Source organism: Adiantum capillus-veneris, chromosome 23, assembly GCF_014529385.1.
Source record: "Adiantum capillus-veneris isolate H3 chromosome 23, ASM1452938v2, whole genome shotgun sequence".
NCBI classification, from domain to species: Eukaryota; Viridiplantae; Streptophyta; class Polypodiopsida; order Polypodiales; family Pteridaceae; genus Adiantum; species Adiantum capillus-veneris.
Genome location: NC_140953.1, coordinates 90809311 through 90834209, shown reverse-complemented (window position 1 = coordinate 90834209; position 24899 = coordinate 90809311). Strand labels below are relative to the sequence as shown.

Genomic DNA, 24899 nt, shown 5'->3' with positions numbered 1-24899 from the left:
AGACTGAAAGGAACTTGCAAGTCTATGACAAAGAATTGCTGGCAGTAATTCATGCTCTCACTAGTTGGAAACACTATTTGCTAGGGGCTGATTTTGTTGTCCAAACGGATCATCAAACCTTGCGATATTTTCTCACACAGACGAAGTTGTCTGAGAAGCACATGCGATGGGCAAACATGTTGTCAATATTCCATTTTCAGATTGTGCATGTGCAAGGGAAAAAGAACGTGGTGGCTGATGCGTTGTCAGAAAGCCCCAAATTTCAGCAGTGTCCATTCCGTACCATTGTGAACTAGACGAAATGAAGACACAATATGCTGAAGATTCAGATTTTGCAAGGATCTATGACCAGCTTGTGGATGGGCAACATCATGAGCACTATAAGAATGACTTTCTCATGATGCATGGAAAGTTATGCGTTACTAAACAGTTACGGCCAAAGATTTTGATGGAAAGTCATGCTCCACCTTATGCTGGGCATCGTGGAATTGATGCGACAGTGAAAGGGGTTGAGGCATTCTTCTATTGGCCAGCTTTGCGTCAAGATGTTGACACATTTGTAAGATCATGCTTAGTATGCCAAAAAGTCAAATTTGACAGACAAAAGTAACCGGGATTGTTGCAACCATTGCCGATCCCAGATAGGCCATGGGAAAGCATAGCAATGGACTTTATCTTTGATCTTCCAAGGACGCAAACAGGCAATGATGGGATTTGGACTATCATTTGTAGGTTTAGTAAGCAGGCCCATTTCATTCCTGTGAGGAAGAGGATAAAGCCAGCACACATGGTCAAGATATTCATGAGCAATATCTTTAAATATCACGGGATGCCTCAGTCAATTGTCAGTGACAGGGATCCACGTATGACGAGTCTTTTCTGGAAGGCATTGTTTGAGAACATGGGCACTACGCTAAAGTTCTCTTCTTCGTTTCATCAGCAAACTAATGGACAGTCAGAAGAGGCAAATTCTACTGTTCTGGACCTACTCAAATGTTATGTGTCAGAGCACAAGGCAACTTGGGAACACCATCTTCCATTGGTTGAATATGCTTACAATAACACTGTGCATACGTCAACAGGTAAGGCACCATTTGAGATAGTGGAAGGAGGGAAGAAAGTCCCGCCCATTTTGCAGACTAAGGACAAGATTTTTGAGGCAGACAAGTATGTGCAAGATATGGATGAAACATACAGGAAGATAAAGATTGCTCTTGAGAAGACTCAGGCTAAACAAAAGAAAGCTGTTGATCGTCACCGTCGTGAACTTGTATTTTCACTTGGTGATTGGGTGCTTTTGCGCTTTGAAAAGGCCAGGTTAAGGAAAAGGAAAGGCAAGGAACTCTTGTTTCCTAAGCTCAGTATGCGATATTATGGTTCTTTTCAGATTTCAAAAAAGATCAGCGATGTAGCTTACAGGTTAAAGCTACCAGAAGGCTGGAAAATACATAATGCTTTTCATGTCAGCCTTCTAAGACCCTTTGTTGGTGATGTGCCAAAGAATATGCTTAATGAGGAACAACCCGAAGTGGAAGAATTGAATGAAATCCTTGTTCCTGAACAAATATTGGCACATAAAGAAAGAAAGGTTAGAGGAAAGGTTGCAAGACGCTATTTGGTGAAGTTCAAGAACTATCCATCGTTGGATGCCAAATGGATGGAAGAGTCTGAATTGCTTGATTCACCTCAGCTATTGCAATTGTATCTTGAAGCCTTTCAGATGGAACCCACAGTGACTTGATGTGGCCTTTTTGGAGCAAGGCAAGAGCATGGTTCATGATGCTCAAGAGAGTAGTTAAGCAATTGTATCTACTCTTTCCATACAGAATTTAGCTAGAGAAGTTTGTGCTTCAGAGTACACTAGAAGGCTTCTATGATTGATATATGTGTCGTAGCCACGTTGGTGGGATTGTTTAATCGTCCAACGCTACAATTTCGGAAGCATGTATATCTTGGATTCCCATCATAGAATATGTGTGATATCAACAGATACCGCATGTATTATGGGCATGCAAGCGAGGTCGCTTGCAGTATTTCAAGGGTGGGGTGTGTCACCAGGAGGTGTATTTTTCCTGTTGCCTTTCGTAAATAAGAACTAGAAATTTTTATTTATTTGTATTTTTACTTGTTTTCCCCGGAACCCTTGAAAAGGTGCAAGTGGACATTGCATGGCCAGTGTGAAACGGCTGCGGCCGAATAGGTTTCTCACAGCGGGAGTCTGGGTAGGTCAGTCTGGGACTGGTCGAGCTAGTTAGCACTGAATTCTGATGAGTATGGAAGCCTGTGTGCGCCAAATGAAGTCTGGGCCACTCGAAAAGTCACTTATAACTTTATAAGTCAGTGGGAACTAGAGAATTAACTCAAAAGGGGCAAACTGGACACATGGCGGCTCCGAGCAGTTTTGCCACTTCGAGCATGAAGAGGGGGCGCCCAATTTGAGAGAGGAGGCTTATTTTTGAACACAAGTGACCTACAGTGTGTGTGTGAGTAGTGGGTGTAGGTCTACAGCTTTAATGGAAAGCTTGCCTTCTCCTCTGTCTCATGTAGCGCGATGACTTGCTCTCGTGCATCTCTCTCTCCCCTTTGGCACATATGGTAATGCCCCACTAGATGGGCTACTCAGATGAACATGTGCAGTTCTGGGGGTTTATGCGTGTTTGCCAAGGCAAGAGCCTTTTGAACAGGAACAGGATTAGCTAATTGCTAATCCCCCACAGGTACGCACAGTTCCATCGCGAAAGATTGTGAATTCGGAGAGTTTTCTCACGTGAAAACTCGTCCAATTCACAGGGGAACTGTCCCATTGCGTGCGGGAGCCCTTGGGGCACGCGTAGGCGTGTTCGCTCCGCTAAAAACGATCCGAAACAGCGAATGACAGCCTGCTGTGTTTTTCTGCAGGTTTAGGGTTTCGCACCTAAACTGCAAGGGAACCCCGGGGGAGCCTCGTGAGAGCCTTGGGATGCGTGTACAGGCTTTTGAGCACCCAGCAGTGAAAAACAGGGAATTACAGCCCGCTGAATTTATGTGACAGCTCACCAGAAAGCTTCCAGATAGTGAGGGAATCCGTCCTAAACAGGTGCTTTTGACCTACTGGAGTTTTTGCGCCGTTATGCTGCCAAAATCAGGTCGAAAACCTGCGTTTTCAGCCCTCACCAGGTTTGGACAGCTTTGTGAAAGCTTGTGCTAAGTGGTCGGATCGTCTACCTTAACTTGAATAAAGAAATACCGAAAGGGGCGCCAGTCTTTGGGGCCTACACGGTGTCGGTCTCGTGTGCGCAGTGACATTCTAGTCGCTGGACGCAACTGTGTTCTCTTCCCTTCTCAGTGCTCTGTGTAAAGTTAACAGGAAATTGAAATAGTACCGCCCTCTACGTTGTACAAGCCGGTTATAATGACTGCTCCGTTGGCTCTCCTCTGGCTAGTGTAAAGAAATCTGTGATTCGTCTCTGAGGCTGTCTTTCCCCTGATGTCCTCAGCAAGCTCTCCCTAAGTCTACGCAACTCTAGCAGAAACAATCCGAGACACCTCTGATCCTTGTATCTCATGACTCTAGAAAAAGGTCCGAACCCTTCTCTGAACAAGCAGTGAAAGTGGCCGCGTATCTCATAGTATGTCGGACAGTGACGTGTAGTGCAGCTCTGTCTCTGGCTCTAAGTTACATAGGTGACATATCCTGGCTCCTAACGGCACCCCTCGAAATCGGCCGGTCTCGATCTGGAGCTGATGTGAGGATGTGCGTATCTGTCCAATAACGCATCTTATCCCATGAGATAAGTGTGTATACATGTATGCAGGCAGAGAGAGAGAGAGAGGCTTGATGCCTTTGTGTTGTAGCTCTCACATGTGAACGGAGAAGAAACACTTGCTTGTTGCTAGAAACATGGGCAAATATGACATTTTAAAACTAGACCTAAGATTTCCTATAAAACCTTAAATAGCTGTTACGAGTTTTGCTTCGTCTAAAGGGCACGAAATGAATATTCGGGTTATTATGCCCTGTATAGGGGTGCCCAGCTCTCCTTCAAATACCACAAGACCCATAAATGTGGGAAAATAAAGAGTACAATGCAAAAAACTAGGGCGCCCACAAGAAAGGCCCACAAGTGTCTGAACTGGACCAAATATGGGGAATACCCCTCATGCCTAGGAACTAGTAGAACCTTACAAGGCTGGGCACAGCCATGTCTAGGAACAAGTGAACCTCACAAGGCTAGGCATAGCCACAAGAAGCGCGCTCTCACTAGATCTAGATAGGAAACCAAGGGTTATGCTCGTGATGAAACCGGCCTGTTAACTTCAAAAAGGGCGGTAGACCTTGGACTTCAACCTTATTTGCTTTCACCCATTTAATTTGTCGCCCACTTTACCTGTACTTTCAAGACACAACAAAGGGGAGAGGGATACACGCTGCTAGATTGCACCTGTATGAGTAGACCGACACCAAATTGGCCCCTAACTTAGGCGCCCCTTTCGGTATTTCTTTATTGTTTAAAAGAGGGAATAAACGTTGTGGTTCCCTACAAGCTACCCCGCACAAGCTTGGCTGAATTTCAACTGTTCCGGCCCGATTTCGGCAGCATAACTGTACTAGGACCCTTCACAGTCAGTATTCCCACGCATTGAATGACTTTCCCGACGCATACGGGCACTTTGCAAAACCTGGCGAGAATCTGCAGCACGCTGAATTCTCTGTTTTCAGCCCCGAAAATGCGCCAGATCACCTGTACAGCGGTCCCCTCGCGTCCCCGAACGTCCTAGGGGTATTAGGGACCGTTTAGGGGCAAAACCCTAAACCTGCAAAAATACACAGCAGGCTGTAATTTACTGTTTCGGGCTCCGTTTCGCGTGCCGGTCGCATCTGTAGCAAGTCCTCGAGCTCCCGCACCTGTAGGGCTACTTGCCCTTTGAATCGGACGAGATTTCGGACGTGAAACCTCTCCGAATCACCTGTACCTACAGGGGATTAGCTGCTAGCTAATCCAGTACCTGTGTAAGCGGCTCTTGCCTCGGCAATCGCGCATGAACCCACACAACTGTACATTGGTCAATTGAAAAGCCCACTAGAGGGGCATAACATACTGCCATAAGGGAGAGACAGGGCAGTGGCGTAGCGTGCAGGGCATCACTCCTGGCACCGCACTGTACATAGGAGGGAAAGGAAGCACTCCATAGCTCTTAACCTGTGACAAAAATTTGCAAATGAGCTCCTCCTCCCTTCAAATTCAGCTCCACTTCTTCATGCATGAGGAAAGTGCACGAAAATATGCCACTTGGCACATTTCCGCCCTATTTCCTGTTTCGGGGTTGCCGCCTAAAATCTCCCAACCGATTGCCCAGTTGATTTCACGGCAGAGTAAGAAAATGTTTCCCTTGTCATTCCGGAGGTAATGACACAAACACATTTTCGGGTCCCAAAATAGCAGTTCCCTAAATTTTAGGAGATGCTGCCATTGTATCTTTCTAGGTCATCTGACCCCTTTGTACACTGCAGCCACACCCAGAACTGAAATATAGCCTCTGTAGCAAAGGATTCCACTTTGGCTAGTCAATGACCCCACTTTGGCTAACCATAGTCCTTGTCCAACCTCAGTGCTCTCTTGCCCTCAAGCCTGGACTCTCTGGACAGTTCCACACTAGCTATGCAATGCATGGCAGTTAGATTTCCCGAGGGGTGTTTCCAAAAAGTGAAAGTAAATAAATAATAAGAAAGAAATCAACAAAAAGGATAGATAGTAGTCACACGCTGGTGACACGTGAGGTGCTAGTTTATATATACAAACTATGCTTCCTAGTTTATGCATTGCTTGGCATGATGCCGATGTCATTCTAAGACAAATTTTGCTCATGGTCTTTATACAGCAGATCTTACACACTTTAGGCAAGAGTCTTTCTCTTGATTGCTCATGTGTGATTGAGGTGGGTTTTTGTGGAGGTGGGAGATCGACAGATTTCGAATTGCTTGCTTGATTTGGTGCCTATTTGAGCGCAGAGTCTGCTACGTTAGCAAATTTTGGTCTCTCTCTTCCATTTTCTATAAGAAGTTTGGGGATGTTGTCTTGTACATGTTTCAGGCTTGGACATTCCAAGCGAGAAATCAATAGTAACACACGAACAAAAACTGTAAATAACTGAACTGAACTTGAATATATATATATGAATTATAAGAGGGGATAAAACACTCATAAAACTACAAAAGCAAGGAACACAAGAAAACAAAAAAAAAAACAAAACAAAACACAAAACAAAACAAAACAAAAAAGAAAAAAGAAAATCACTTTATTTGCTACTAAACAAAACTAGATAAAACAAACCATTATTTACTTGAGAATATTTTTTAAAAAGGCATATGCAAAATAAGTTGAAGCAGCTTACTTGGCTAAAGTTGAAACAAGTACTCAACTTTAAACTAAAAAGATAAGACATTTCAAAGACTTAATCCTAGAAATAAGACTCCACACAACAACTTCTAAAGGAACAAATTCCTAAGTTCTAATGTAAGCTAAATACTAGAAATGAATACTACTACAAACTTGCGAAAAAGAGGCTGAAAATAACCAAAGAAGTACGAAGATCCAAACTTGACTATCACAAAAATACAACTTCCGAGGGTCCAACTCTCCATCCAGATGCTCTCTCAAAGAATGGCCCAAGGGTCCTTATAAACAATACAAGGGATGCCCCAAAAACATCACATCTAAAAGCACCCATACTCAAAAGCTCTAACCCCAAAAGTTGGTGCCCAAAGCTGGCTGTCCTTGCACTGCTACTACATCACCAAAATTCCGCGATTTGCGGACCTATCCCTCGGCTGTACTCCACAAGTTGATAGGGGTTAGGGTATTAAAGGGATTCAATAACCCCTAACCCGAGAGGCCATATCTGCACATTGCCACATCACAAACTTGTGACAATACGCTCGTGTAATGCCGTTTTTTTGGCATTTTATGGCAGTTGTCTTGAGTCGTGTCTGCATAGCCTTTTGTGAGGATAGTGGTCTGGTTTTGAAGTCAAGCACAAGGGACCGGTTACCTAATGTGAGGTGGAGTAAGTCGCTAGACCTCCCCTTGTCATAGCTTTTCCATATGAAATATATAGATGGGCTCGATAGCCGAGATGGCTAGGCACTATCTTGAGTCGGTTGATTCAATTTATGCTCAGATTTTGATGCATTGTCAAGTCACTATTTATGGCTGTTATAGTTTGAGTTTTATACCGAAATACTGCCAAAATTTGGTAAAATCTTTGCCATCGTTTTCTACTTGTTAAAACAAATGCTACTACCTATTAGCTCAACTTTAAAACAAATACTTCTAATAGTTTCGAGATTCCCCTATAGCCCGATGTGGAGGGCTTCTATAGAATTGGGGTTCTACACTATCATCTTGTTGAAAGCCTCCTACCTAGCCTTCGTACACAACTTGCGCGGGCATCTACCTACCTTCACACCCTAGAGCTTTTGCTTAGCCCACAATGTTGCTTACCCACCGTGTGTGAGTGCTTCCTCTTTGAGTGCCACCATCTCCCTTGTTGCCCGTTCACGACACCCTATACGCTCATGCATTCAGTAGCACAGCACTAAACTCAAGGAGCTCATAGTTGTGGCATATAAACCTGGTCACGCCCTCAGCCCGCCATATGTCCCCCTCCTACCCTGATCCTCCTACCTCCTCCTCTCCTCACCCTTTTCTCCCTCCTCCAGTTTGCATCTCATCACCCTGCGTAGAGATGAGTACGCAAGGACTGCATGCACAAGATGAGCACACACATACATAGACCTAAGGACAGAGCAAGAAAATCTCCTAGGATTGAAGGTGTGGGTGTGGCTAAGTCCATAGCCAACTTCCCTTTCTGGTCTTTCAGACAAGCACTTCCTCTCCTTCAGGCATGACAAATACGCATAAGATATTATTTGCCAAAACAAAACGATTGCATTCTACGGCCCTCCTTCGCCGCCCTCATAGGCACTCACAAAGCTACTCAACCTTCATTTTTAAAGAAAGCATCTCCCAGAATTCTCTGTACTAAAGCATTAAAAAAGATTAGGCCCCCCCTAGCTGGTTTATGCGCCTCTCTATCGCAACTTTTTGATTTGACACAATATCTATGTAGTGTCAAAACTCTACTGAAATTGTGCCATAATTTAAACTATTGATTTCTAGGTTTTCTCTAGCAATTTTTGGTTAAGAGATTGTTCATCTACTACCGACACTCCATCAAATTTTTTCGTGTGTTCGCCATAATCTCATGCTTGAATATGACAACATTTGCATCAGATAAAGAGCTTTACAATAACGTAAGATCGACGGTAACAATTTTCCTTTGTGGAAAGAGAAAATCCAAAATGTTCTTGTCCAAATGAAGCAGTTAGGTTGTTTGACTCGTCATCTAAGCTTGCTACTAAGTCTAGCGAGGACTCGCTTAGATGCATTGGCGAAGTCTACCATTCGACTCCATTTGGAAAAATCTCTTTATTCAACTGTGATTAATGAAAAGACCACTCCATCCTTATGGACAAAGCTCCGTAGCACCTATGAGAAGGATACTCCTACGAATAAGGTCTATCTTATGAAAAAGTCTTTCACTCGAGGATGAAAGAAGGTGGCATGGTTGCTTCTCAATTGAATGAAATCAATATCATTTTCAACCAGGTACAAGCTCAAAAGTTGAACTTGCATGAGGAAGTGAAAGCTATATTTCTATTATGCTCATTACCATCTGCACGGGGCACATATGTTACTACTGTCAGTAATTCTACACCAGCTAATGGTACCCTAAGGTTTCATGACGTTGTTGGCACCTTTCTTTCGGAAGAGATTAGACAGAAGTCTATGGATCAAGGCAAGTAAAGTGCCGCCCTCGATGTTGATAGGGAGAGAAAGCAGTTCATGGGGCAATCCCATGAGCACACTAAATGTCGTAGACACCGTAGTGAGTCTCCGGCTAAGAAGGATATTGAATGCTTAACTGTAAGAAAAAGGGTCGCATCAAGAAGAACTGCTGTAAGTGGAAAGAAGAGGAGGAAGAAAAGCATGAGGGTGGCAAGAGAGAGGATAAGAGCAAGGCCAAGATAGAGCAAATGAATGATGTCACTAGTTGATAAGGAATATAATCTATTTGCCTCGTCTCTATCTACATGTTCCTTGATGAGCAAGGATGGCTGATTCACCCAAGAATGGATCTTGAATTTTAACCGCTCATTGCATAGAGAATGGTTCACTCCCTATGATGATAGAACACATAGACGCATACATTCGGCCAACAAGTTTGCTTGTGATATCATTGGTGCAGAAAACATCCACTTTAGGCTTGCCAATGGTTCCCCATTTGTGCTCAAGTATGTGAGACACTCACCAAGAGTTTGATCTCCATTGGGCAATTAAATGATTGTAGCTATCATACATGTTTTAGCAATGGCACTTGGATGATTCAAAGAGGATCTTTGGTCTTGGCAAGAGGAGACAAGCGTGGTACTCTTTGCGCTTTATATGTGTCTGCAACCCACGATAATGTTGTAAACATAACCGAGCAACCAGATATCTCTTTGTGGCATAGCCAATTAAGCCGTTTGAGCCATAATGAAACGAAAGCTCTATCTCATCTGGATTACTTAAAACTTTTCACACTTTGAATTGTGTGACGATTGTATGTTGAAAAGCATGCTAGATCATTCCGTTCTAATCTGTCAAACAAGAAAAGATTGTGAAGTCAAGTGTGTGGGTGTATGCCTTACCAAATCACTAGGTGGTGCTGCGTATTTTCTCACGTTTATTCGCTAGTTGTCAAAATGACTACCTTGCAGACACTACTTGATTTGGGTGCCAAAGAGGACATGTAGTTAAAATAAATGTGAAGTGAGAGACTAATGGATGTTAAGAGAGTATTTTCTATGGTGATTTTCATGAGGACATTTAAATGGGACAGCCAGACTAGTCTCAAAGATATACTAGAGTGAAATTGATCATTACCTCTACATGAAGAAAGCTATAGATGGTAGTCTTCTTATCTTGATCCTTTAGGTAGCTAATATACTCATCGCTCGGAAGACAGACCTTGAGGTAGATGCATTGAAGTCGAACTTGTATGAGAACTTTGATATGAAGGATTGGGGTGAAGCAAACTATATTCTTGGCATGCGCATAATGCGAAAAAGATCAAAGAAGGCTCTTTACTTGTCACAAAAAGAGTGTTGTGGAGACAAAGATGCATGTGTAGTTGGATACGCAATTGCAAATAATGCAGGGAATGTGAACGACAGAAGGTCTACAACACGTTATGTCTTTACATTCACTAGTATTGCAGTTTCATGGCGATCTTGTTTGCAGGATTGTACGTCTCACTCTACCACAGACACAGAGTATGTTGCTCCGTCAAATGCCAGCATAGTAGTCTAGTGGGAGATTTAGGCATCATTGCAAAGGTTCCCATTTACAATTCGATAGTAAGAGTGCTATCCAGCTATCACGAAATCCAATGTTGCATGCGATGACGAAGCAAATTGATGTGAGGTATCACTTCATTCTTGAGGTGCTTGAGGACAAGCGTATATAGCTTGTCAAAATTCACATAGATGATATCCCTGTTGATCTACCAACCAAAGGTCTACCCTTCGAAAAGTTTGCACATTGTCAAGTGCTTATGGGCATTAGGTAGAACTGCACACTCTACATACCTTGTATACATGTCCATAGCTTGCTGAAGGACACATTGGTCTTTAACTGGGAGGTTGTTGGGTAAAGGGCCGGCCGGAATGGCCTGCCACCCACTTCTAGCCTTACTAACTCACATTCGTTGCATTGCCACAAGAGTAATAAGGCACTGCACATATTGCTACAAGTAGCTCCACCCCAATGCTAAGTTTTCTCTCCTCCCTTTCTTCTCTCTGTGTACACGTTGCTATGCCTTCACTGTGTAACGTCCAAGATAGTAGATGTTATCAACTGTTGTAGAAACTACGAACTTCTTTGTGTCTTGATATCCAGAGAAAGTAAAAAACTTGAGTGCAACCACCATCCTAAGAAGTATTTGGCTCTGGTAGATTGCATTGTGGATGCTCTAGTAACTTGCAACGTCACCACAGCACGTTTCAGCCCCAAAACATTTCATGAGCGAAATGGGGTGTTTCGCCCCCAAATGTTTCAGCCTCCATGAAGGCCTTAGTGAAGCTTCTAACTAAAACGCCACTTTACATTATATGCTAGTTGTATGATATGTTAAACATCACATGTGTATTCTAGATGAATTGTAGGATTCATATGTTAAAGTTACAACTTGATACAATCTCCATGTCACATGTGAAGAGAGAGAGAGAGAGAGAGAGAGAGAGAGAGAGAGAGAGAGAAGAAGAAGAAGAGTATTTTAACGTCGTAGGAAACTATCCCAGCAGACCTTAAATATCTATCCAAATGTGAAAGTAGGTACTGATCTCCTGACCCATTGCGGTGTGGTGTTAAACACCATAACCTTGGTTTTACCTAGGTTTACACACAATCCACTATCCTCTGCAAAACTGCGTAGTGCATCCAAATGTAGTTGCATACCTTCTAGTGAGTCAGATATCAGCCCAATCACAGACTATATCCCAAGAGATTTCTTGCTCTTCTACTCTATCCTCTGATGTCACGTCAACCTGTATAGCATAACCAAACACTTCTCTATCTTTGATTTGTGAATCTTGAAGATTCATAGCTTCATCCGCAGAACCCCAATCCTCATGCAGAGAATCTACATCTGTCATTCCTTCCTCTACCATGGAATTGTGAAAGCTTGCTGCATCTAGCTCTAAATAAGGCACAATTTCATGATTCATCTGCATCACATCTGCTACCCCATATATACAAGACATACATATTACTCTGTCAATGCACTCCTCTTCTTCCACCTCGTCTAGCTGAGGTACTTCACAATCCGCAATGCTACTAGCAGAGCTATACTCACAAAGGAAGATATTTTCAGTCACCCCCTCTAAATTAGCACTTTCGCAGCTAGGCATATCCATTTGGGTAGTACCACATGCATCAAACTCGCATAGGAAAGCATTGATAATGACTTCTTCATCCTGGTATATGTCTTCAGCATAGGCATCCAGCTCTTCTAAACTTGGTAAAAGTTCCTGGATCTGCTCAAAAGTAGATTGTAGCACATCACTAATATAGCCGTCTTCCACCTGTTTTCCCTTCACATCCTCTGTCAAAACCATAGCATCCTCATCCTTGTATATACACTCATGTGCATCTTCAAACAAATCAAAAGGAGCGTCCAAATCATCTATCATAGCCGACGAGTTTGCATCATCCTCTAAGTCGCTTTGAGCCATTTCAAGCGCTTGGATAGCATCATGAGAGTCATTATCTTGAGATACAAAGGTTACAAGACCCAAACGTGCATAAATAGCTTCCACTATGTCTGCTTCATCTGCATACAATAAATTTGTATCTTGCAAAAGATATGCATCTATTACTGCTTCTAAATTAGCCTGTATGGATGTGTTGACACTTGCATGGCTTACAGGAGACACCAACTCTAGCTGGTCACATCCACTTCCACTCTGCTCCATCTCTTGGTCTTGATGTTCCAAGCATACCTGTGTTATAGCTGTAGAAAACTTACCCTAGTTGCTTGCATATACATTTGCATAGTCTTGAACTTGGTGCTTGAAATCATCACTCACAAGTTCAACAAATGCTGCAATCATCCGAGATTCTGGAATTGCTTGAAGCCTCATCTCTGTCACATAGCACTCAAGATATCCTTCTGGATCATAGCCTTCGAATATATTAAGCTCATTATATACGGATTGCATAGCGCTTTCAATCGCTTTTTGAATCCGGTCTTCTTCTTCAAGCCATTTGCATCTGTCTGCAAGCTCTTTCATTTCAGCATATAGCTGCTCCACTTTGCTAGCCATCTTTATGTACTCTCACCCCGGCTTGTTCACGTCGGGTTCACCAAAAATATGTCGAGAAATTAGCGGTCTTGCCGGGGAAGCACCGGGCTTATGGCTGTGAGAGTTTGTGAGAGAACTCAACAAAAACTATATGAAGGAATTAAACCATAGATGCCATGAAGACTAGGGTTTGGAAAGAAGTGCAATCAAAGAAGACCCACTCTTTCTCTCTTGCACTCACACACACAAAGAAAGAACACAAAAGAGAATGTCAAAACAACACAAAGATGAAAACATCAAGGCTATGGTCATATCGTATCATGGGTAGTATTAAAGGGTTAATAGATGAGTTAATGGCATTCAATCTTGGCTGACCAAATAGGCTACGAATTGTTCTTTGGAATTGTAGCTTTGTGCTTACCGTAGTATATATATTTTGTCTAGTGATTGGGATTAATTGTGTGTACAAATCCTCTTGGTTCATAGCAAGATAACTACCCTTACATCAAAAGAAAAATTATAGTCTATGAGAGGTAGTATGATGGGATCCGGTGATAGAAGTATTTCATTGAGCCTTTCTGGGCCAAAGAGAAACAATATACGTTGTTGAAAGTGTATTTTACGGCTAATCCCAACGTTAATTCTAATAGGTTGTACAGAGTGAAAGCGATAGAAATTATCATCATGTGGATTATTCATCTAGGATAGTATGTGAGAAATGTAGATATGAGAGAAGTGAAGAGATGAGAAGTTTCCCTCCCAAGCCTTATTCTTGCCCGTAGGCAATAAGAATACTGCGGGGAGAGATATACCTGTAGCAAAGAGAACCTAAAATTTATAGAGAGGATGAATTACTAAGAGTGAGAGAGATAGATTTGGTTAAGGAGATAATATTAGATATATATATATATATATATATATATATATATATATATATATATATATATATATATGTTGGATTAGAGATGAAAAAGAAAACAACAAGAAATCAAGAAAACATCAATGTAGAACACATCTTACTTGACAAACCCTTTGACACCATTATTGATGGAGAGAGAAGAAGAGGGGAGAACTCCACTTTGATTGATACGCAAAGTGCAAGACCTTCTTTGATTAGAGTTGATCTTCCAAGGATAGCGTACAAGAATGGCTAGTCTTCCTCTAGGAGAAAGTGTAGGCTTGGGCTTATGTTAATGGTTAAGTACAATTAGGCATTACTACTCACTCCCTCAAGAATTCCTCTCGTCAATGGCTTGAATGCTTGAGTTTTTTTTCAAAGAAGAAGAGGTCCCCTTTTATAGGTGAAGGGAACCCCCAAGGGTTTACACAAGAAGAGAGGAGCCAGTGTGAATAGGAATTGGAAAAGTTGGAAATGAGTTGTCCCTGCATGATGTGGGCAGACTGGGGTCCAGTATTTTGATCATATCTCCTCAACCGTGGCTCCAAATAAAAAAGTAAAAATATGGGCAGAAACTTCAGCTCATTAGCTACGATTTTCATTTTAAAATCATTTTCCAATTCGGATTGAAACCTTGTGTAAAAAATTCATCAAAATAAGGTCCATTTCTGGCAGCAAAAGTCTTCCCGTGGTCCCCTTAGCTTAGACTTTCATTTAATTCCAAAGGACACCTCATGCCATATGAAAGCATGACATTGCTCCTTGACAAAGTTTTGTAATCATGCTTGCAATAATGCATTAAAATAAGTGTATCTTTGAAATCATGCCACCTAGTGTCCCACTAGGATTTGATTCTCTCCTAGTAGCTATTTAAAAAGAAATATACGAAAAATATGAAAAATACATAGAATATATATATATTGGAGTTTACCCTAGATATAAGATCTAGCTAGGATGTGAGATGATAATGAGATAGTAGAAATAAAGAATCAATGCTTTTTGCCCAAGTTAAAGAGGCGGAGCTATTGACGCTTTTTCCACAGTATTTTCTGATGGTAAAGTAAGAATAGGTTACCTTTGAGATAAATAATAGGATGAGATAGAAAGCTTATTATTATACTTAAATATGCATATGTACATTATAGGAAAGATAATTATGTATCTAAAAAATTACAAGATAACTCTTGTAGGATGCGTTCCCACTATGTACGTGTCACAACACGACATCGGGAGAGTCTTCAAAGGGGAGAGCTCTCATACTACGCTTCCCCTCGTTGGAAGGGAAGAAGGAATTCTTGAGGAAGAGGCCTACTCTCAAAAAGACAAGTATTTTCCTCGGTGAAGACCTGACTCTCTCACAGCTCACACATATAAGAGGTAATGTCAGAGATTACAGCGGCAAGGGAGAAAGGAAAGATAGCCTTCTACAGAGTTGGACGGGTGGTGATTTTGGAGCGGCGCACTGCATGACGGTGCGAGACCTATGGGAGCACACTGAAGATGGCTACCTGGAATTGTAATGGGTCTATGAGGTTGGACGTGGATGCATTTGAGGACAGTTTCAAAGACAAGGATCTTGTATTCTTCTCAGAGACGCATCCGGCCCCTGGACAGGCGATGCCACATGTGGTGCGATACAGATGGGAGACAGCTCACAGAACAAATGCGAGATCTGAGCATGGGAGTAGAGGTTCAGGAGGAGTAGCAGTGCTATTCAGAGAGGAACTACAACCATTACTGCATATTGTACGAAGAGAGAGAGAGAGAGAGAGAGAGAGAGAGATAAAACGTCTTCAAAAGGCCAAAATGACCTATGAGACCAATCTGTTACAAAATGGTGAATCTAATACCATGTCTGGATACAAAAGAACTAGAACAAAGATACTACTTTCCATTCTCATCTGCACTCTGGATGTCAAGAGAGTATGGCTCGAATCCTCTGTTGTAGTCTCCGTCGACGTCGTATAGCCCCTCTTCTCAATCGTGGTCATCTGGATCTCTGTAGCTCTAGTGCTCGGTCGCTGAGAGTGCCAATAGTGGTCGAATGAGTGTGGGCCGAGCTTTGCAGTGATGGCTGCTCCTCTGGCTGTCCCATATCTAGTGAAAAGAAATTTGTAATCTGTCTCTGGGACTGTCTCTCACTATCTCTCCCCAGTAAAGTATCTCCATATCTATGTAAATCAAGTAGATATAGCCAACACATCTCTGATCCTCAAAACTCATGGCCCTAGAGAACGGACCGAAACCCTCTCTAAATAAGCAATAGAAACGGCCCCGTATCTCATAGTACACTGTGCAGTGACATATGTAATGTAGCTCTGGCTCTGGCTCTAGCTCTAGCTCTAGCTGGCATAAGCGGCATATCCTATTGTCTATTGGTATCCCTCTGAATCTACCAGTCTCTACCTCCAGCTAATGTGAGGATGTGCGTATCTGACCAATGGCACACCGCAAACCATGAGACATACGTGTGTCCATGTAGCTGGGTCGAATCACAAACCCACCTCCTGTGAGGTGGAGAAGATGCTCTCTATAGAAAGCCGTCTTCGTGCCCAACTCCTGTGGTGGCTCTATCCATGTCCTTCTGGTATCCAGCTGGATCAGGTCCTGACAAATGAGTCTAGTAATCTCTACCCGTGTAAGAGACATCGAGGGTGCCTGAAGAGAGTACTGGATAGGGACAGTGTAACAAACTGCTAACGTGTCAAAGCCCTGAAGAAGGGGGCCAACTTGCAGATGTCGGTCAAGGGGCCTAAACCAACAAGTAACAGAAGATGAAGTCCTACCAACTTATAGGGACCCCGTTCGATGGGGCCCCGAGTGACATAAAGGATTAAAATAAAGCAGCCAAAAAAAAAAACAAAAAAAAAAAAAAAAACTGATGACGTGGCAGATTTTTGAAAATCACGTTGGCTGATGACGTGGCATGCTATACGGATTTCCGCGTTTTGCGCCGGCTGATGACGTGGCAGGCTGTAAGGATTTCCGTGATTTACGCTGGCAGCTTTTGGCATTGCTTTTTGGACCAGAAGCTTTTGAGTTTTGAAGGCTTTTCACTATAACTGCTTTTCAGGCCAAGGGCCTTTGAATATGAGGTTAGGACTCATTCTCTGGATGCTTCCTAGAGAAGGTGCAGAGTCTAAAGTACCGGCTTGTACTGTGTTGATGCAATATAAAGAAATACCAAAAGGGGCGCCAAGGTTTGGGGCCAATACTCTCTGGGGTGGAATTCCGCCACTCCGTGTCGTGTGTCGTCTCTCTCTCTCAATTCAATTGTTAATAAAGTGCTAAAAGTCTGTTCAGTCTGTTCTTTCTATTGGCACGTGGTGCCCGTCTTGTGATAGTGGTATCAAAGCATCAAGCGTGTGCTTTTCTGAAAGCATACCGGTCCTACCAAGGAGACCAAAGAGCAAACAGAGCAAGATTGCACTTTCAAAAGTTCATTGGAAATTTTAGCTCCGTGCTCCGACCCCGGACTTATTAGAAACTCCCACCCTTACTTCATCGCACCCTTAGAGAGAGCACCTCCATGGGATTTTCGAGCCTAAGAAACCTCTTCTTCCAAAGGCTCCTTTGCAGGGGATATCTTACAGGATTTTTAATGAAAATCTTTTGCTCAATCTCTTACCAGGAGAGACCTTCTCTTTTAAGCAAAACTTCAAAACCCAAAAACGTTCTCCCAACTATCTTTAAACTTCCTTTTTCACCAGAAACTCGGAAACTTAATCCTACCCCTAACCATTGGTAAACCTCTCCATCTATCTTGCAGCCTTTCCCCCACCATTGCACTTCTAGACAAACCCACCCTTTGTTGGACTAATGGCCCTAATTTAAGCTCTATCCTAACTAGAGCCTTAGAACCACATTAAAGGACACCTCTTTCCCTTTATTTTTTTCCCTACCATAACACCCATTTTTGTGTTTTGCAGAATACGCCCACAGCTCCACATACTAGGGCCACCCGCCTGCCCTGACAAGATACCTCGACATACCTTGGCTTCCTTCTTTTTCTCCTTTTTTGGCTCGGCTCATTGTACTCCCTTCTTTGCATGGATCTCATGGTGTAAAGAAAACCCCCCTACCACCTACCCTTTACCGTTTACCATTAAAAAAGTTTTGCCTTAACTTGTTGATGTAAGAAAAACCCCCTAACCCTCTCTTGATGTTGATATCCTTACCACCTACCTATATTCCACTAAAAGTTTTTCTTGCCCAAGCATTTGTTATGGATAAATTATCCCTCTCCCTCTCTCCCTCTCTCTCTCTCTCTCTCTCTCGCCCGCGCGCTTTACTTCACTCGCAAACCCCCATCCTCCATATATTACACACGCTAACCCCCACCCTCGCGGTTTCCCTCTCTCTCACTCGCTCTAGTTGCAATACACTTGCTCCCGTTACTACACACCCGCTACAATACACCAAGCCAACTTCTCCCCTTCCCTCCCCCCCCCCCCCCCCCCCCCCCCCCTTTTCACCAGGCAGTATTTATCCTCAAACCTTTTAAAACTAGGCTGCCTTTAACTAAGCTTAGTCTAAAAATCCTCTCCTTCCCCTTTACACCCCTTGATAACCCCCCCCCCCCCCCCCCCCCCCCCCCCCTCTTTTTTGGGAGAAACCTCTCCCTTAAACTAGCCTCTGTCCTCACCCCCTTCCCCTTAGCCTTTCTTGAAATCTTCAAAATTGCAATCCCCTTTAGGCACAATTTCCCATACAAACCTCCCCCCTCCCCCCCCATTCCTTGTTATTCCCCAACCCACCTCCTATATAAACTCCCCCTCCCTCTTTAGAACTCTTTTTAAATCATACTACTACCTCCTACCACTGATGAGCTCCTCACGGAGCGAAACGCATTTGGTTCCTCTCTCAACCCTTAACCTAGCCCCATCCTTAATCCCTTTACCTTGTGCTTAAATTTAAGTGCTACGCACGCTTGACATATTATTACCCCGGACTTATTAGCCACTCCCACCCTTACTTCATCGCGCATCAGGCGCGCTCCCGTCTTCATCACAGTGTCTTACAGGGCATAAGCCATAAAGAACCCAATACTTTGAAGTCATGGATTCAGCAGAATATTTGCACTTTCTGCTCAATGAGCTTCACGACATTCTTTCGCGGCATCCTCAGCAAAATCTTCCAATGCTGCAAAGTTTTCAACAATTTTTGAACTACATGTTACCCCCTCTGATGCCCCAGGTGGTACCTCCTCCTCCGGCACCAGAAAGTACGAGAGCTTCCAACCGGCAACCTTCTCAGCCGTCTGTTCCAATCGGGGGAATCTTCAAGAATATGGTGCAGCCATCTGACCTTGATCAAATGCAACCGCCATTGCCCCCACCTCCACCACCCCCGCCACCACGCTACAATGGTTGGAGCCCATATGGATACCCTTATTATCCATACCCGGAATATGCACCTAACCAACCCAAAGATTTCAAAGATGGTGGCACGACAGTCAAATTTTTCACTTCTTCCGAGGTGAAAGATCGCAAGAAAGCATTGCGGTTCCTACAGCAATTCGACAACATCTATGCTTTGGGGAACTATGCAGAAGAATCCAAGATTTGTTGAGCAGCAGAATTTCTTAAAGATAATGCTATGCAATGGTGGAGTTCAATCGCGACACAACAACATGCTCCAAGGACCTGGCAAGCTTTCAAGACAGTTTTTGCACGTACTTACATGACTTCAATGTTTGAAGTCCGGATTTTGGCAAAGTGGGGCAACTTGAAAATGCTTGCCACCGAAACCATGGACGAATATAACCGAAGGTTTCTCAACGTGTTCCTTCCGAGTAATCTTCTTTAGATCTGTTCCCTTGGAGGCCCAGTGCGAGCGATACACCATTTGACTACCATCACCATTGCAGGAATATTGTCTATCCAAGCAAGTCTCTACCATGCAAGAACTTATGGACCATGCCGCGGTCGGCTACAAACTAATGAAGGGAAAGCTAGAGTTTACCACAGAAGAATCTCCAGCCGCTAACCACAATTCTCGGCAACAACGAACAAATTCTCAAGAGTCTCATGAAAATGAACCGCAAAGGCCTCGTTTGACACCTCAACAACGAGGCACCTTACTACAAGAAGGCCGATGCTTTGGATGCTTTCAAACAGGGCATAATCATTCTAATTGTCCCAAACGCACTAATAGACCAGAGGAGCCAACGCCCGCACCAACGGTCGACAGAACCCCAACGCCACCTCCTGCTAAGAGAGCTAGACCCGCTATTGGACTAGTTCCTGATATTTATGGCATACGCCTTGAGAGTACAAATGAATTGTGTCGAGCATATGGCAAAGTCAATGGCTACAAAGCCCTTATTTTCTTTGATCCCGGAGCTACAGAGAACATCCATCCATAATTTTTAAAGCAGACGCACTTTGATTATGATGCAGAGGGTGGAGAAATTGAAGCTGAGCTAGCCACGGGGCAAACTCAGAAAGTAGTACCGCTCATTGGTTCTCTTCCAGTGACTATTCAAGATTATCATGGAAAAGCGGATTTCCACATCATGAAGTTGGGCAATTGCGACATCATGAAGTTGGGCAATTGCGACGTTCTGTTGGGCATGCCTTGGCATGACAAGAATGATGCAACTCTCCAGGTTCGAAACCAAACCATCACCGTGATGCAGAAGGACAAGCCAATCGTCTTCAAAGTTAGGTTGTCCGAACAAAACCTCGAATGAACTCTCTCTATTTGTTTTTCTCTATAGCTAGAAAGTAATGTTTGAAAATTTATTTGAAATTTGTTTGAAATGGAAAGTATCTGTTTTGAACTTGTTTTGGTGCCGATTTGAGATGTTTGACTCTGGTTTTAATACTGGTTTCAATGATTGGTGATTTTACTCCCGGGTGGAGTAGTGAGAAATGTCATTTTGCTATTGTTTGAACCTCCGAACAACGCAGACGGGATGTCTGGGGAGCGTTTGGTTGTATGCTTGTAATATAATTGTTGTTGTGACTCCCGGCCCGGGCCTGGATGGTTATGCGGGAGGAGTATTAAGAAGTCTGAGCAGTGGTTACTCTCAGTATCTCCAAACGACGCAGGCTACAATCTGGGGGACGTTTGGTTGTAAAAGGCCTCTATATCTCCTGGCCCGGACCTTTTTAGGTTATGCGGGAGGAGTGATGAGGGAGTCGTTGAATATCTCCCGACCCGGACCTTGTTAGGTTATGCGGGAGGAGTGTTCATCGGTGGCTTTATGTTTCTATGTCTTGTAACATGCATATGTGAGCATTTGTGTTGCATTGTGATGTGCCAACCACTGAATATTCCTAATTAGATGAGATTGCCTGGGTATGTAATTTTAGTGCATCAAGACACCCGTGGAAGATCAATACGGTCTGGGTGTGATGGCTAATTTTACGACGCCGGAATATCAAGAGTTCCGATCTGGACGAAAGGAGAAGATAACTCCTTGATCAAAAGAGCCGAAAGGAGAAGCTAACTCCTTAATAAAAAGAGAAAACTGATTGTCCCTCGGAATGTCCCTCGGAAATTTTTGAGCTAACTTGAGTTGTTTTGCAGATATGCTGTAATCGCGGACGATTACTCTCTTTCAAGAAGGGGAGATGTAACAAACTGCTGACGTGTCAAAGCCTTGAAGAAGGGGGCCAACTTGCAAATGTCAGCCGAGGGGCCTAAACCCTAAGAAGAACAAGTAACAAAAGAAGAAGTCCTACCAACTTATATGGGGACCCCGTTCGATGGGGCCCCAAGTGACATAAAGGATTAAAATAAAGGAGGACCCGCACACACACAAAAAAGACTGATGATGTGGCAAATTTCCGAAAATCGCGCTGGCTGATGACGTGGCATGCTATACGGATTTCCACGTTTTGCATTGGCTGATGATGTGGCAGGCTGTACTGATTTCCGTGATTTACGCTGGCAGCTTTTGGCATTGCTTTTTGGACCAAAAGCTTTTGAGTTTTGAAGGCTTTTCACTGTAACTGCTTTTCAGGCCAAGGGCCTTTAAATATGAGGTTAGGGCTCATTCTTTGGATGCTTCCTGGAGAAGGTGCAGAGTCTGGAGTACCGGCTTGTACTGTGTTGATGCAATATAAAGAAATACCGAAAGGGGCGCCAAGGTTTGGGGCCAATACTCTCTGGGGTGGAATTCCGCCACTCCGTGTCGCGTGTCGTCTCTCTCTCTCAGTTCAATTGTTAAAGAAGTGCTAAAAGTCTGTTCAGTCTGTTCTTTTCTATTGGCACGTGGTGCCCGTCTTGTGAGACAGGCAAGCCTGTCCATGGTGAAGCCATGCGTTTGAAACCATGATGTCACCCTGTGCATACCAGCATGAAGTGTCCCCCTGAAGAGCTGACTGTCTGGAAGACTCAAGGGCTAGTCTAGCATATCTGCCTCTAGTAGTATCCCACAAGCTGTGCACAAAGGAGACTAATCTGGTAAGCGCCTCAATCTCCATAGGAGGGGCAGCTAGCTCTGCTCGAATGATAGCGTGGGGTACGGAGGCTTTGGCTCTCATCAGTCGAGGGATCATAGATACCAAGGTCCTCTCCATACGTCAACCATCCTGGCCTACAGAAGGTCCCAATATCTGCACCCCATACAACATGGCTAAGGCTACTAAAGTATCAAAGAGCCATAACTTTGTCCGAGGTTTTCTTTGGGGAGAGCAACAGAGACTAGACTGACTAGAGCTTTTGCGGCCTTGGGAGGCTTGTAGAGAATGTGTTCAAAGGTTCAGTCCCAGGAACCAGAGAGAGAGAGAGAGAAGAAGAAGAAGAAGGAGAGAAGAAGAAAGAGGAGCATCTATAGCCTACAAGTGATGAGAGACAGTACTTATTCACCCTCTATGTATAGTGAATGGGTGTTGAGATGTGCAGAAAAGAGAGAGGACCAACAAGGTCTTGTGGGGATAGTCGCTCAGTAGGTTGAACATATTGTTGCTTGTAGTAGACAAAAGGCACATCCATTTTTCAACCTAATAATCCATAAACATTAAAAGAAAAAACATAATTTTTAATGGCCTGGTTTTTACGGAGAGATTTTATTTTTTCAGGCGTTTCACCAACAAGTTGAAACGTTTTGGCCATTTCAGCCATTTCACGTTGCAGGCTTGCTGAAACACGTTTCACGGTGATGCTGGCAACTTGTTGACGAGGATCCTTGTAATATCTTCAAAACCCATACTTCCGATTGTAGGTATGTATGCAGGACGAGTTGCTTGCAAGGAAAGAAAACTGTAACCTCTAATACAATTGTACGGTGGGCACCACGTGGCGACGGGAACAGATGGTAATACAACCGGAACAAAGCTGCAAACACTTCAATGACTTGAACTGAAAGAAAACTTAACACTTGAGACAAGGCTCATTGAGGCGAAGTTCCCAACTCCGATGCATTAACCCCAAGATGTAGGCACTCCTTGCAGCCACTTCTTTTTACTAATTGGAGTTGAGTGTGAGCTCCAATTTACAAAACTTACCACTGCTGGTGTGAGCTCCAATCTACGACTGAAAGCCCAAAGCCCACACAAGGCTTGAGCTTATAGGTCCTCAGCCGTCAAAAGCAGCTGCTTTCAAAAACTGACTTCCAAAAGCTCAACGCTTTTCATAGCTGGCACTCCAAAGCCAAAAAGTCAACTGTTGTCACCAAAAGCTCCAGTGCCGACCTGCCTTGTCAGCAGCCGACACTTTGCGCCGCGTTTCATGCCACGATTTGCGCTGCATTTCGGGCTGCCCTCTGATGCAGGTTTGGCTCCACTCTTCCAGTGCAACAGGCTCTTCCTCTTCCTCTTCTGGCCCATAGAGTCATGCCATGTTGCTCAGTTGTGAAAGCCGTCACCTACTTTGGCTAGGGTCGCAGCACCGTTACGTTATTTATAACAAGATGGCCAAGTGGCCCAACTCAGAAGGACTAACAAGTATCTCAATTCTCAAAGTCAAATTGACATGAATGTCAAAGGGGGTAGTACAATGGACTACATAGGAGGATATTTTATGAAAAACCCCCTCTCTACTTTTGTGATTAAACAAAATTTCAGCTGATTAAAATTTAAATTACCAATTTCCATAATGGAATGTATGAAACGTGGATAAATGCCTTCCATCGATAATGCTCTCTCTCTCTCTCTCTCTCTCTCTCTCTCTCTCTCTCTCTCTCTCTCTCTCTCTCTCTCTCTCTCTCTCTCTCTCTCTCTCTCTCTCTCTCTCTCTGTGTGTGTGTGTGTGTGTGTGTGTGTGTGTGTGTGTGTGTGGATATTTTATGAAAAACCCCCTCTCTACTTTTGTGATTAAACAAAATTTCAGCTGATTAAAATTTAAATTACCAATTTCCATAATGGAATGTATGAAACGTGGATAAATGCCTTCCATCGATAATGCTCTCTCTCTCTCTCTCTCTCTCTCTCTCTCTCTCTCTCTCTCTCTCTCTCTCTCTCTCTCTGTGTGTGTGTGTGTGTGTGTGTGAACACTTCAGACGGAAACCCAAGCCTGCAGAATGATGAATACAGCGTAGAACTCAGTCTTGCTGAACCAGACCTGGTTGCATTAGCATTTGCATTTACAAACCCTTGTAATTACCATTTCTTACCAGCAATTGAGGATAATCTCATTGGGAGGACAATTTAGGAACTCAAGAAAAAAGCAGGCAGCTACAAAATATTTCAAAATCCTGATTTAAGCCTTATTGTTTGAAAATTGCACACGTAATTAAGCTTTCATACTACCTGCAGGAGCTGAAGAACCACGCTGGTCACCATTTCTGGAAAAGCCTGCCATAGCTGTGCAGAAAAGAGGGTGCGTTTCTGCGAATTGGGGTTTGTGGGTTGGTTGGAGAGGCGAGGAATGGGGTGAGCGAAGCAGTCAATCGACAGCATCAGCTCGATAGCACAAGTCGCGCATTTGGCACGTGCGAGCAAATTTAAGCTTTTTTCCTTCTAAAGTGCTGCGATGGGGTTTGAACCTGGCCTCGACAACTCAAAAAAGGCATTCCAAAAAAGAAGTGCTAAGGTGGGGTTTGAACACACCTCAACATCATAAGTAGTGTGTTTGGTCCACTTTGCTTCCCACATTTATTGTCCACTAGAAATCTGTAAAGCACATGTTGAAATTGAACGAAAATCGTAGTATTTTTTAGGTGACTTA

The 24899-nt window shown here is 43.5% G+C and overlaps 1 protein-coding gene across 1 annotated transcript in view; it reads right to left on the bottom strand.

Moving 5' to 3' along the window:
• The window catches only part of LOC147428157 (calmodulin-binding transcription activator 2-like), a 111715-nt gene extending 87022 nt beyond the window's left edge, over positions 1-24693 (bottom strand). The window contains exon 1 of the mRNA XM_086497557.1: positions 24482-24693. Coding sequence (XP_086353683.1) covers positions 24482-24533 — 52 coding nt within the window. The 5' untranslated portion in view covers positions 24534-24693. The remainder of the gene's footprint in view (positions 1-24481) is intronic.
• Between the last annotated feature and the right edge of the window lie 206 nt (positions 24694-24899).